Source organism: Macrobrachium rosenbergii, chromosome 55, assembly GCF_040412425.1.
Source record: "Macrobrachium rosenbergii isolate ZJJX-2024 chromosome 55, ASM4041242v1, whole genome shotgun sequence".
In the NCBI taxonomy this organism is placed as follows: domain Eukaryota; kingdom Metazoa; phylum Arthropoda; class Malacostraca; order Decapoda; family Palaemonidae; genus Macrobrachium; species Macrobrachium rosenbergii.
In genome coordinates this window covers 10,251,044-10,264,489 of record NC_089795.1, presented here as the reverse complement: position 1 = coordinate 10,264,489, position 13,446 = coordinate 10,251,044, and the positions used below count along the sequence as shown (strand labels likewise).

Below are 13,446 nucleotides of genomic sequence, written 5' to 3'. Positions count from 1 at the left end.
CCAGCCCTAGGAGAGCTGTTAATCAGCTCAGTGGTCTGGTTAAACTAAGATATACTTAACTTAACTAATGTTGAAGTAATGGATTTATAATGAAATAAGAGAATTTTGTTATCTTAAATGCTCAGTTGCACAGCAGTTGCTCCGAAATGTGCCTAAATTCATTTACAACATGCTTCACAGGATTTTTTTGAAGGGATGCGGAAGTCTATCAGCAAGTGTTTGTTAGGTGGTAGCATACATGCTTCTAGCATGCAATGAAAGAGTTGATGACTCGCCCAGCAGTGTTACGTTGAACATTTAAGAAGGATTTGCTTACCATTTAGGGACTATTTCCCTGTTGTTAGGGAAACATGGTAGTGTATTTTAAATTGTGTGCATGGTCGTTACTAGTAAATGGTGAAGATTTTAATAGATCCCTTCCCTTTGGAGTGCAGTAGTATGCAAGGCTTTGGTCAGTGTGATGTACTTTTGCAGTGGTCGTGTGGTCCCCCTTGAGCTCAAGGCATTTACTAATTGATGCCCTAGTCTTGTTGAAACGAAAATCAGTGTACCAAGGTGAAGAGGTTATGTTTGTTTTCTTTATAAGATACAGATGCTTTACTAACCATCTGATTTTGCATTTTTACCGGGTTTTGTTATGTAATCATTTATGATCAGGGAATACTTTATGTAGAATGTATGAATGCAGTTTTGTGAAATGTAATTAAAACTCCATTTATACTTTGGAGATATGTTTGGAAATGATACTAATTGTTTTGCGGTATTAGTTTTTGATAATGAATCAGTCAGTCAACTAATACTTCAGCAACTTATTGCTGTGGATTAACTTTTCTGAAGTTTTAAACTTATGATTTGTGAGTTGTGAGTGACATTAAACCTTTAATTGTAAGTTTTGTTTCTTATGAATACTGTGTTGACTTTAAATATTGCATATAATATTCTGGAAAATTATCAACAACAGGATTGTAATTATGTTATTCTTTATCCACTTCTCAATTCAGGGATGGCCTGCTAGCTCCTAGAGTGTCTACTCCTCCTGTCCCACGTCCACGCAAAGCTTCTTCTCTTTCTTTGAGCTCTACTCCCAAGCACCTGCTGAATGCCCGTCACTTGCCACATGTCAATGGACATGACTATCCGTTAAGGTGAGTTTTGAGTATGTTCATTTATAAGTTATTGCTTAACAAGTGCTCCTTGCCTTTCTCAGGAACTAGATCTTTTTAATTGTAAACTGCCTCATTTAAAGCTTGAAAGTATGGGTGTTCTAACTCACTGGTTTTAGCAAATAAAACCCTACTTTTTTATGGCCAAGAGATAACTTAGAATCGACTGGAATTCTAAGAATTAATGTAGCCAAGGGCTCGTCGGATATTGGCAAGCAATAAATCTAGGAGTGTTCAAGAGCAACCCCGTACCCTTCTTCACCTGACCTTGTCAATACTGCGTAACTGTAAATACTCAGTATGCTTATAAACAACAACCATTACACTTTCAACTGAAAGCTTTATGCAGTAGGTAATTATCTACCTTTTTTCCCTACATTTGCAACAAAATATACTGCGTTAATACACTCTGAAAAAAAATGTCACTCATTCGTTTTCTCTCTCGTAAACGATGGCTCAGTAGGCAGGTAGCCTACCATGGTTTTATGACTATTAATGTATATTTGTACAGCAACTTTCTTATGAGTTGTTATCATATGGTATTACCTTACACAAGATACAAAATGTGTATGTGTGAACTGTTGACCTAGGCTAGCCTAGGTGTTACAGTCACAGTATCCATTTGCATACGTCAGATAGGCAATTAAAGCTGTATTCAAGATAAAAGTAGTGGCAGTGAAACTGTTATTTTATTGACAGATTCCAATTACAGGCAGTCTTCGCTTATCGGCGGCATTGGTTAACAGCGTTTTGGTTTTACGACGCTTGACTAACGATGTCATTAACCAGATTTTCGATGCTGGTAAGCAATTTATCAGTATCAGTAGGCAATTTATCGGCATCTGTCAGCAGTTTACCGGCATCAGTAGACGATTTTCGGCACCAATAAGCAGTTGGTTGTTGTTGGTAAGCTGTTTATCAGTGCTTACAGCATCTTAAACACCATTTACTACTATAATTACTGTGCTGTTCCTCTTATCAACAATTTTTGGTTATCCACGCTCGGCCGGGGCAGAACCCCCACTGTTAGCCGGGGACTGCCCGTATACTGTATTACTGTATTATTATATCATCATTTTAACATGTATAAAAAGACATTAACTGTCCGTCTGCCATTTGCAATGTTTACGTTCTGAGAATCAGCTGGTTCAGCCTACTAGGGAAAGAATTATAGCAAAATCCACGGCTCTTTGCAGCTAAGCCCCGCCCACTGCTTACGTCACAACCATGCCTTGAAGCTGACTGGTTGGCAGTGGTTTCGGAAAGCTGGTTGATCTGTGGTTCTTTTCGTCTTCATCAATCTAGCAATGGTTGTTTTACCGAGCTAAATTAAGTTTTGCTGAATATCAAAAGGAAATGTTGTAGTATCCCTTGAAATAAAGTCATAATACATGTCTCACTAAAAGTGGAAAAAAGTAGGAAAATATGAGTGAAGTCAGGAGAGTTCCACAATGCTGCGATGTAATTTTTCGTAAATGAGGTTCACCTGCCCGTGGAGGTGATACAGGGAATGTCTACGTTCGAATTGATGCACTTGAGTTTCAGGAAAATGATAATTACCGTCTGATATTGTCAAGCAGGTTCACTGTTCTAAATTTAAACACAAAGACTGTCGTGGAGCTATGCAGACTGGTATTTCATATTAATTTCAAGAAATTTTACTACATCTTAATAGTCATTAATTGACTTCACTGAAATCATTTATAGTAAACCCCCCGTATTTGCGTTCTCACGATTCGCGGACTCACGTATTCGCGGATTTCTCTGGAACGTATCCACCCATTATTCGCAGAAAATTCGCCCATTCGTGGTATTTTTCACTGAGAAATATTCACGAATTACTGTATTTTCATATTTTCATGACTAAATGCACTTTTTGTGATAAAACTATTAAAATACTCAGGGATAAGCAGTTTTAGAGGGTTTTTCTTGTGTTTAAACTATCAAAATAGGCAGTTCTAAGTGTGTTTAGAGGGGTTTCAAGTATTCGCAGATTTTAGCTATTTTGGGGGGGGTGCGGGTTTACTGTACACATTCGGTGGGATGACAAGCAGTGACTGCACCCTATAAAACCAGAGTATGCTCATGTTTAGCTTAAAGTTATAGTATGATAGGCTATATGAGTCATACTGGAAATGATTTGCTGTGAATTTTCTTAAGGACATCATCTACTTTAGAAATAACAGGATCATAAAAAATGACGTAGACCTATAATGTCCAACGTCTTTTTGTCCGTTTATGCAGCTTATGACGTTAGGATTATAGGCCTATCTTATGCGGTTATTACAGCATTATTTTTGTTGTTGCTGTTATGGTGCTTGTAGTGTCTTCGAAAACTTTTCACATGGTGACCTAACATTGCAGGATAAACATAGACCTATTCATGAAATACTAGCGTGAAGAATTATCTGCCCACTATTCTTAATTGAAATTTAGTTATTTGTTTGAATTAAAAGTAATCGAGATCTTTATGAATATAGTGTACGCTAGAATATTTTCCTAACAACAGAGAGAGAGAGAAAAAAAAATTTCTTGACACTTACATATTATTTTGTCGAACAGGGTAATCTACAAGAATACCCCCAAAATTCAATGAATCTTGGGCTACTCATAGACTGGTTCGGGTCATCTCATACATGTCTTTTTCAGCTATCATTTATTTTTCCTTATTTCATTATGTATCTTATGATGCCTTCCTACCATAGCCTTCATTTTCATAGAAATGCTGCTGCAGCCTTATATTTACTGTAATCGTCACAGTAATATAATTTATCCCTTTTGTAAATATATTTCTTATATAATTTATTGAGAGTAGTTCGATCGTTATATATAAGGCCGAGACAGCTCTATGATTGGTCTGTGTGTGCCATCGGCTACATGTCCACAAGTTTTACTTTTTATTCTCTTTGGTATAAGTGGCGTTACAATTACTGTGGCCATCAGCGCATGTAAAAATGTATGTGTATATTCACGTGCTTATACGTGGACATTCCACTGGATTAATATACATTATATATTGTGGAGTGGAAGCTAGTATGCTAATTGAAAGCTACTCTATTTCTAACAGATATGGGTAGAAAACTATTTACAATAAGAAATTGAAGTGTAGGCCTTTGCCCTGTCACTCTTAACTAGGAATATCCCAACTTTTGAATATTTAAAGGACCATAATAATCCCTATCCCCAAACCTGGAAAGCATCCCAGTACAGTAATGTAAATAATTACAGACCAATTTCTTTAACAAGTTCCTTTGCAATTACAAGAGAAAATGGTAAATGCTCGACTAGTGTGGCACACTTGAGAAAATAAAATTTTGACCCCCCACTCAGTTCAGATCACAGAGTAACAGATCTACACTGGACCAGATACGTAGAGGATTTGAATGAAAATATATTGCTGTAGCTGTCTTTTTTGACATTGAAAAGGCATATGATACTACATGGAGGTATGCAGTATTAAAAACGTTACATAAAAACAGCATCTGTGGACATTTACCTAGGTTTATCCAAAACTTTCTGACAGATTGCTCTTTTCAGGTGAGAATTGATGATATAGTGTCAAGTACATTTCCACTTGAAACTGGTGTTCCACAAGGAAGCGTCCTTAGTGGCACTGTTTACTTTAGCAATAGGTATCAGCAATAACCTACCTATTGGAATTAAAAGTAACTTGTATGTGGATGATTTTGCCATATATTATTCAGCATCTCGAATAAAACATGCAGAGCGAATCATTAGTAAAAGCATAAGAAATCAGATTAATGGGCCTCATCTGTAGGCTTTAAATTTTCCATAGACAAAACTCGAGCAATCATGTTTTATAAAAATAAAAAGTGGATAAAAGGTGAAGAAGTAGATTTAAAAATCAGAAACTGTAATATACCAATTGACTTAAACTGCAAAATTTTTGGGATTAGTATTTGATACTCACTCGAACTGGAAAGCTCACATAACATACATGAAATCAAAATGTAAAAGAGCATTAAATCTACTGTAATTAAAGAACTATTGTTCCAGCCCGAGAAGAACCCTAAAAGAGTTCAGAGGTCTGGTTAAACAAATCATTTATAACTAACTAAAGAAATATTGAACACTACTTGGGAGCTGATAGACGTACCCTTAATGTACTGTATACAGCAACAGTGCCGTCTATCACTGATTCTGGAAGTGAAATATATGGCTCAGTATCAGATGCAATGCTGAAAATGTTAGACCCAGTTCATAATGAAGACCTTAGAATATGTTCAGGAGCCTTTAGATCATCACCAAAGTCATCTTTACAAGTTGAAAGTGGTGAACTACCTCTCTCTCTCTCCATAGAGGGTTAGTAACAATGAAGAGTGCCCTGAGAATTCAGACAAAGTGATTCTATGACCAAAACATTATGCGAATTAAGAGATGTGTTTATTAACAATCATTTATGACCTCTCCCAGTTAAGAGCTAGATGATTGTTTGAGTCACTGAATATAAATATACAGGCAGTCCCCAGTTTATGACGGGGCTCCGATTTTATGCCGCATCGTAAACCAAAAAATTGTTGAAAATCGTCAAAAATCCTAAGAAAACCTTACTCTTAATACTTTGGGTGTATTGAAAACGAAGTAAACTACATTTTTATTGAGTTTTTCACCAAAAAACCTCCAAATTTTTATTATTCTGCCATTTTGGAGCCATATTTCTTCCGTCGGATCGGCGTACGATGCGTCGTAACCCCGAAACATACTTCGTAAACCTGGAAATAATTTCTGATGAATATATTTGAAAAGCATCGTAACCTTGGAATGTCGTAAGCCGGACCCGTCATAAACCGGGGACTGCCTGCACATTGTTCATACATGGAACAAACTTGGGTCTGAACATCAGGGTAAATCTTCTGGCGCCGGCTGGAAACCGGTAAAGATAAATGCAAGAATTGCTTATGTAAGGAATTGGTGGTATCTGGCATCTTGCCATGGAGATGAGATGGGAAGCGGCCAGCGACCTGATCTCAACCCCGTGATGTATCAGTTTTCTTCTTACCGCCATTGAGAGAGGTCATTTCTTTCTCTTCTTCCTCTCCATAGCCAGTTGTTTTTGCCGTTGCCCTTTGGTTATTTTTGTGTCACACCAGCTTCACTTGATAACAGCCTAGTTACACCACTGGGCTATCAGTAACTCAGTGGACCTCATGGCCAGGTACATTCTAGGCAAGAGGAATGTAGTGGCTGACAAGCTAAGTCGTCGGGGACAGGTTCTAGGGACAGAGTGGTCTCTGCATCAGGAGGTGGCAGACAGGCTTTTTCATCTGTGGGGAGACCAATGATAGACCTCTTCACAACAAGGTTCAACAGGAAGTTGGGGTCTATTGTTCAGTAGTTTCAGCTCTCTTCGCCATTGCAAAGGAAGCCCTTCAACATCCTTGGGACAACCTGGATGTCTACGCCTTCCCCACTCCATTTTACCTGATCCGTCATGTCCTGAACAGAGTGATGATTTCCCAGAATCTCAGGATGATCATTGTAGCTACTTTATGGCCTCAAGCAGAATGGTTTCTGGATCTTCTAACTCTGCTCTTAGCGGTTTCGAGAGAAATAACCCTTGGCACAATCTTCTCTGTCAACCTCATGTAGAGTGATACCATCAATCGGTAACATCCACTATCTCTTCACAGGTGGAGACTATCCAGGATCACTTGCGAGCAAAAGGCTTTTCTCTTAGAGCAGTGACACAGATGTCTGGTTACCTCAGAAGGTCTTCTTCAACCGTGTATTGGGAAATGGGCCGTCTACTGTGATTGGTGTCGTCAATGGGGTTTCTCTCCACTCGGAACCTCTGCTCAGCTGATAGCTGATTTTCTGATGTTTCTCAGAACAGAAAAAACCTTTCTGTTTCTGCTGTTTAGAGCTACAGGGCTGCCTTAGGAATGGTTCTTCATTTGAAAGACGTGGACCTAACTTCATCCTGGCAAATCTCTGTGCTGCTCAAAAGTTTTGAACAGTCTTATTCTCCTAGAGAACTGAAACCTCCTACCTGTGATCTGACTCCAGTGCTAAGTAGTCTCACTCGAGCCCTATGCAAACTACTGCGTTGGTCATCATACAGGAACTTGAACCTCAAGGCTGTTTTCCTTTTAGCCTTGGCTTCTTCGAAGAGAGTGGGCCAACTCCATGGCCTAGCATTTGATGTTAAACATACCAGGGGTTGGAGGTCAGTAGCATTTGAATTTGTCCCAGAATTCATGGCTAAGACTCAAAACCCCCTGGTTCATGATGACAGGTTTACCTCCTTTTGCATCCCTTCCCTCTGGGATTTGGTTAATGACAATCCAGATGAATTGCTCATTTGTCCCGTCAGAGCACTGCGTTGCTATCTAAAAAAAGACTCAACATCTCAGACCGGAATGCCGAAGACTTTTTGTTAGCATAGGCTGGATCAAGAAAGAAGTGTCCAAGAATACTATTTCGTTTTGGCTTCGTGAAGTGATTAGGCATGCCTACTCCTCATCATTTTCTACTGCCAATACTGTACATGCAAGAGCACATGACATCAGAGGACTAAGCTTCTTGGCATTCAAAAAGAACTTATCTGTTCATAGTATCTTGAATGCTGGTTCTTGGCTCCACCAAACCATGTTCACTTCCTTCTACCTGAGGGACATTGCCCACAGGTCCCTGCACACTTTTTCCTGGGGTCCGGTGGTGGCTGCTCAACAAGTTGTGTAGCTCGTCCAGTGCCCCTAGCAGACAGTGTTGCATCTTGCCTAAGATGATGGTATGAAAGTGAGGATGATTGAGATGACTGGTCTCTTTTCCTTCCCCCTTTTTCCCCTTTCTTCTCTACCTACAGGCAGTGAGAAGGTGGTTCCATCATGTGCTGGAACGGGCCAGATAAGGTGAGCGTAGTAGCCTTACTGTTGTTTGTTTTTTTATTCTACACGAATATACCTAGCAGTAGCAAACCCTTCCTTTCTCAAGCAAGGAGAGAGAGGGACGATAACAAACACGTATAGGTGGCTACCTTAGTGTGTTTTCTGAAGAGATACATCTCTTTAACTTCCTCTAATGCTAATGCAGTGCATTTCTGCATTGGACTTAGCCCAGTAATCTGACTGTTGGATACCCATATACCTAACAGATAAGAGGCTTAGGTCTCCTTCCTTGAATTCTCTTATTTAGGAAGTGCGTATGACCGGGTGTGCCGAACCTCCAGTCAGTTCAGGATTCTCTTACCTCCCACCAGGAGTGAGTCTGTCCTAATGTTAAGACCCAGGTTTGTTCAGTTAACAATGGGCTGGAAGAAAACTTTACATGTCAGTTAGGGTTGAGATCAGGTCTCTGGCCACTAACCATCTCATCTCCTTGACAGGATGCCAAATGCTACCAATTCCTTGCATAAAGAATTCTTGTTTTTATTTTTCCAGTTTTCAGCTGGCGCCAGAAGATTTATCCTAATGGTAAGAGTGCAGGTTTGTTAGCTATGAAAAATACAAATTAATTTAAACTGGTCTTATTACCTTCAACAGTAAAACAACCTCCTCCTTGGAAAATGAATAAAATGAGAATTTGTGCACACCTAAAATATTTATCAAAAAGTTACTCATATACCCCCCAAGAATGCCATAGACAACACACAGTAGAACATATAAGCTGAAAGGTCCACATTATTCAATATATACACAGATGGATCTAAGTCAGAGATATGCTGCAATGTCCCAAGACAAAACATATCAGTTCTCTCTACCTAATAATGCTTCAATATTCACAGCAGAGTTGTGTGCAATTGCATCAGCCATAAAAATAAAGAAACATCATTCAGTAATTTCAAGATTTTTAGTGACTCTAGAAGCACTATAGAAGCCATTCAGAGTTACAAATAAAAAAATAATATTGTACAACAAATTAAGTTATTTCTCCATAAGTTATATGATAATTGGAAAATGTAGAAATATGTTGGATCCCTGCCCATGTAGGGATCAAAGGAAATGAAGAGACTGATTGAGCAGCCGAAGAAGCAACCCATGTGACAAGATCAAATGTCAGTATCCCTGTTACTGTTTATGTAACACACATAAAGGTGGGTATCATAAATAAATGGCAATATATATATGGAATGAAGAACATGAAAATAATAAATTAAAACAAATAAAACATAGTGTTAAAAAGTGGAGTTCATCATGCTGACACATCTGTGAATAGGCCATACTCGTCTGACACGTGGACGCTTAATGAGCAGCCCACGTGGCCTGGCTCCCGAGTGCTCAGAGTGCAAGGTGATAATAACAGTCAAACGTGTGTGTGAGTGCCCAAAGTATGACCAGCAACGACTGTCAACTTTTGGGAGTAAATCAATGAAGGAAATTTTGTCAGAATCTTTTGTGTTTTCAATTGTTCCAATTTTGATGTTCATGAAGAGATGTAATTTAGTTCATAAAATATAAATAGAAGTAAATGATGTTGATACAAAAATCCTTAGGTCATTTAATAAATTTTAAAAACAAAATTGTAAGATATTACTTAACTTATTCAATTTTATTTTTTCATGTATGTATGGGTACGTGAGTAAATGTATTTATTGTGTGTTCCAGTGTGGAAGCGTGTGCCGTTGTACAGTGTTTAGTTTAGTTTTCACTCATTCGTCATCACACCAAATGAACTACTCAGTCCCAGTGCTTGGCTTATGGCCTAGACCTTGTATTTTATTCTGATCCTTGGGGCTAGCCCTGTGAGAGCTGAAAGTCAGCTCAGTGGTCTGGTCAAACTGCTGTAATGATGATAATCTCTCTGGAATCTCTGTCTTCCTCCATTTTCAGTGACACGTTCTTTCATTGGTAAAGAAGTAAATTTGTTTCTTCCTTTGGGTTAAATGTGCTTCTTTTCCTTTGCCCTTCATTTTTTTTTTTGAGGCCAGGGCTGCATAAAAACACAGGCTTACATAATCTGATGGCATTGATGTAATATTAATTGGTCAGCATCAGTGTGTTTTAGTAATATTTTAGATGTAAAGACATGGCAGGATGTCATTAGGTCAGTTAAAAAGGTAGCGAAGTGTGAAAGTTATTGATCAGTACATGGACACTCTGTCCTCATAAGTAGAACCCCCCGTTAACACTCACGATGATGCATCCATACTGTAGTGCTAGTCATTGCTGAAAAGCATACGAGAAATATTTACATTTGCACTCTGTTGGTGTTTTTAACCACTCAGTCTCTTTTCCTTTCCAGTAAAAGTTCTCGGGTACATCAACAAGGTATGCATCGTGCCCCCTCTTTGGACTCAGCTACTCATCGTGATCTACCATTGTCACCCATTGCTCGCATTCAGGATGCTCAAAGTGACAGGTACAGTGCGGGCTTTTACTTTTGTTCATTTACTTTAGTTCTACAGTATTTTGATTTCTTATGAAACTTGAATATGTAAAGTATTGCAATTGCAAATGAAATTTCACATGTTTGCTGTACCCTGCTTAGTAAATTCTTAGTCATCCATTCAGTGCTGTATTATCTGGGGAGGACTTGAAAAGATGGGTATAAGTTAAGGATTGAATGGTGCTAATTCATGTGAGGGAAATGAATTTTTAAGGTAGGACTGGTTGGTTTTTTATCAACTTGGGTGTCTTCTAATGCCACCAACACACTGGTGACAATCCCAGTAGGTATGTGTAATATTTCCTTCGACAGTTACTGATGACAGGAACACACTGGCTGAAATACATATTTCTCTTGTTGCCATGGGCTATCCCTCAAATCCTGTGTATAATTAATCGAACCATTAAAAAATAAGGAAATGAACAAGGAAAATGTGTATGGAAATTCCTTTTATTTACTCTTATCGTAAAGATTTAATAAGAGAATTTCACTTCATCCCCTAGAGTTGACGACCATAGCCCCTCAACTTGTTAAATGCTTTTCCGGGTATGGCTTTCTGATGACACAAAATCCAATTAATAACAAAGACCCTATAGGATAACTTGTGCTTGAGCATCAAGATATCCCACAGTCAGTATTAATTCCACATAATTGCAAACCTAAGTTAACCCGTACTTCACTGTTATTCTGTTTACGAGATTTGCTTACAAAATGCTTCACTTTGTCTTCATTATCTTCATTATGATCATAGAGAATTTTATGTTGGATTTTTCATTTCTTTCCATCCTCATGGTAACAAATATTAGCATTAATTTTAGTTTTATATAAGTAACTTCCCAAACAGTTACATAGTTATTAGTTTCTACTTTACACGGCAGCTCAAAATTCAAAAGTCGTGGTAGCTCCCTTTTGTTTTGGGTGTAGGTAGACTGCCCTGCCCACAACTAAAGAGCTCAATTTGTTTCTGTTGGTCAATGACTAAACATTGGTTGTTGAGCAACTCTTGTTTGTTTTCACCAGATCTTTGGATATTTTCTTCATTTGGTGAAGTACTTTTGTTTTTTTGGTAGCGTTCCTCTGTTAATTAGCCTAGCTAATATGTAGTTAACATTCTCAGTTGTGACTTTCCCAATTTTGACTTTTGACTGATCATGTCAGACTCTAGTTTGTGTAGTGTTAGGTACTACAGCAAAGGCTGGAAGACTAGACGCACTTCGGCTAAGTATGACACCCATACTGTCTGTAGTTCTTGTAAGGAGCGAGTTTGCTCGCCTGATCTTAATTGTGAAGAATGTAAGGATTGGGAGAAGGGGAAGTGGAAGACTTTGCAGACCCATTTAGATACATTAAAACGTGATCGCTGAGAAAGGTAACTGCTAGGGCTGAAGCTAAGGCTTCCACTAGTTCGGTTAATTCTCCGGAGTTGATATTGCTGTTTTGCCTATCCCTTCAACACCGGTGACTGCTTTTTCCCCTACCTCCTGTCCTCCAACTTTTCCTGTTAGTCCGTTACCTGACTCTCATTCTTCTGAACCCAATGCCATTGCCAGCTTAGAAATGCAAGTGGATCAGAAATTTAATTTGTTGGTTAATACTGTTTCCGAGATTGGGAATTATGTGAAAGTCCTAATGGACAAATTTAACAGTGTTGGTGCAGTGTCGAGTGCAGTGTTAGTGGAGGGGGTGGCTACTCCCAGACCAAGGTCCTTGCTAAACTCCCCTAGCTCACTTGGGAGGAAGCAAACTGGCAGTCCAAGGGAGGTCGGTGGGGTTTGCCCACGAGTAGTTGCTTCCTCAACTGAGCCTGTTGTCTGTAAGTCCCAGGACTCAGAAGACTGCCACTGGAAAGGCGCCCTCTTGGATGTTCATACCTTATTGTCTAGTGATTTGGACTCTAATGGGCCCAAAAAGTGCAGTTGGCACTTTGCTAAGGTGTCGAGGCCTTTAAAAGAGGCTGGGAGCCTCGATGGAAGATGACTCCCCCCCCCTCCTAAGTGAGCTATGGGGAGGGACTGCAGGCCGCTCCCTTCATGTAGTTTTTGGGAGTCACCTGTTTAAGCTTCTCGTGCCCATTCAGTGTCCACTGAGCGCCATAACTTCAAAAGAATGTATGCCAGTCCTGTGTATGGACATAAAGTGTCTGTGCGCCCAGAGTCCAAGAGTGTATTGTATGAACGCCCAGTAGGGGACCATTTGTGTCTGAGCGCCCATTGTATGAACGCCCAGTGTCCGAGCACCCATCGTATGAGTGTTCAGTGTCCGCGCGTCCAGCTCATGTCTGAATGTTCCGAGTTGGAAAATTAAGTGTATGAACGTTAAGTTAATGGATGTCAGGTGTCTGAGCGCCTAGAAGCCGAGCACCCATCATACAGGCACCCAGTGTCTGAGCTACAAGCTCCTCGACTGTCCAGTGTCCTCGAAAATTGTTGCAACTTTTAAGTGTTCTGTGTCTGATCGGTCATTTGAGCGGGTGTCCAGTGTCCGAGCTCCCAGTGTCAGTGGGCGCTTCTGTTGATGTTCATCCACCTGTCAGGTAGGACACCCAGTACCTGGCATAACAGGTGAGTAACACCCGGTTGTTGAGGACCCGTTGTTGGCTCCTATTCAGCACCAACTAGATAATATCCTGAGCCTTCTACAGAAACCAGCTCTGGTGGTTCAGGACCCTACGGACTTCAATGTCGCCCATTTCCTCTGAGGAGGAACCAGTGGAAGAGGAACAACCAACGTCAAACTATTCGGCTCTTTTACGATTCTTCTGGGTGTGTTATCCATCGTTCTTCTCTCCAGCCGCTCCATCCTCTCTGGGCTCGGCCTTTTTGATGTGGCAACCTGCAGGAACTTCCAGGTTACTCCATACGGTTCTTTCCTCTTCGTCTAGGAAAGCCTTAGCCCACATCGACGACTGGTTGTTGGAGAAGCAAGATGTCAGGAAAGC

General features: G+C 39.8%; 1 protein-coding gene across 1 annotated transcript in view; it reads left to right on the top strand.

The window, feature by feature from the left end:
• The first annotated feature begins 990 nt into the window (after positions 1–990).
• Positions 991–13,446, top strand: part of LOC136835503 (uncharacterized) — a 91,511-nt gene continuing 79,055 nt past the window's right edge. The window contains exons 1-2 of the mRNA XM_067099089.1: positions 991–1,145; positions 10,365–10,481. Of these exons, the coding sequence (XP_066955190.1) occupies positions 10,393–10,481 (89 nt within the window). The 5' untranslated portion in view covers positions 991–1,145; positions 10,365–10,392. The remainder of the gene's footprint in view (positions 1,146–10,364; positions 10,482–13,446) is intronic.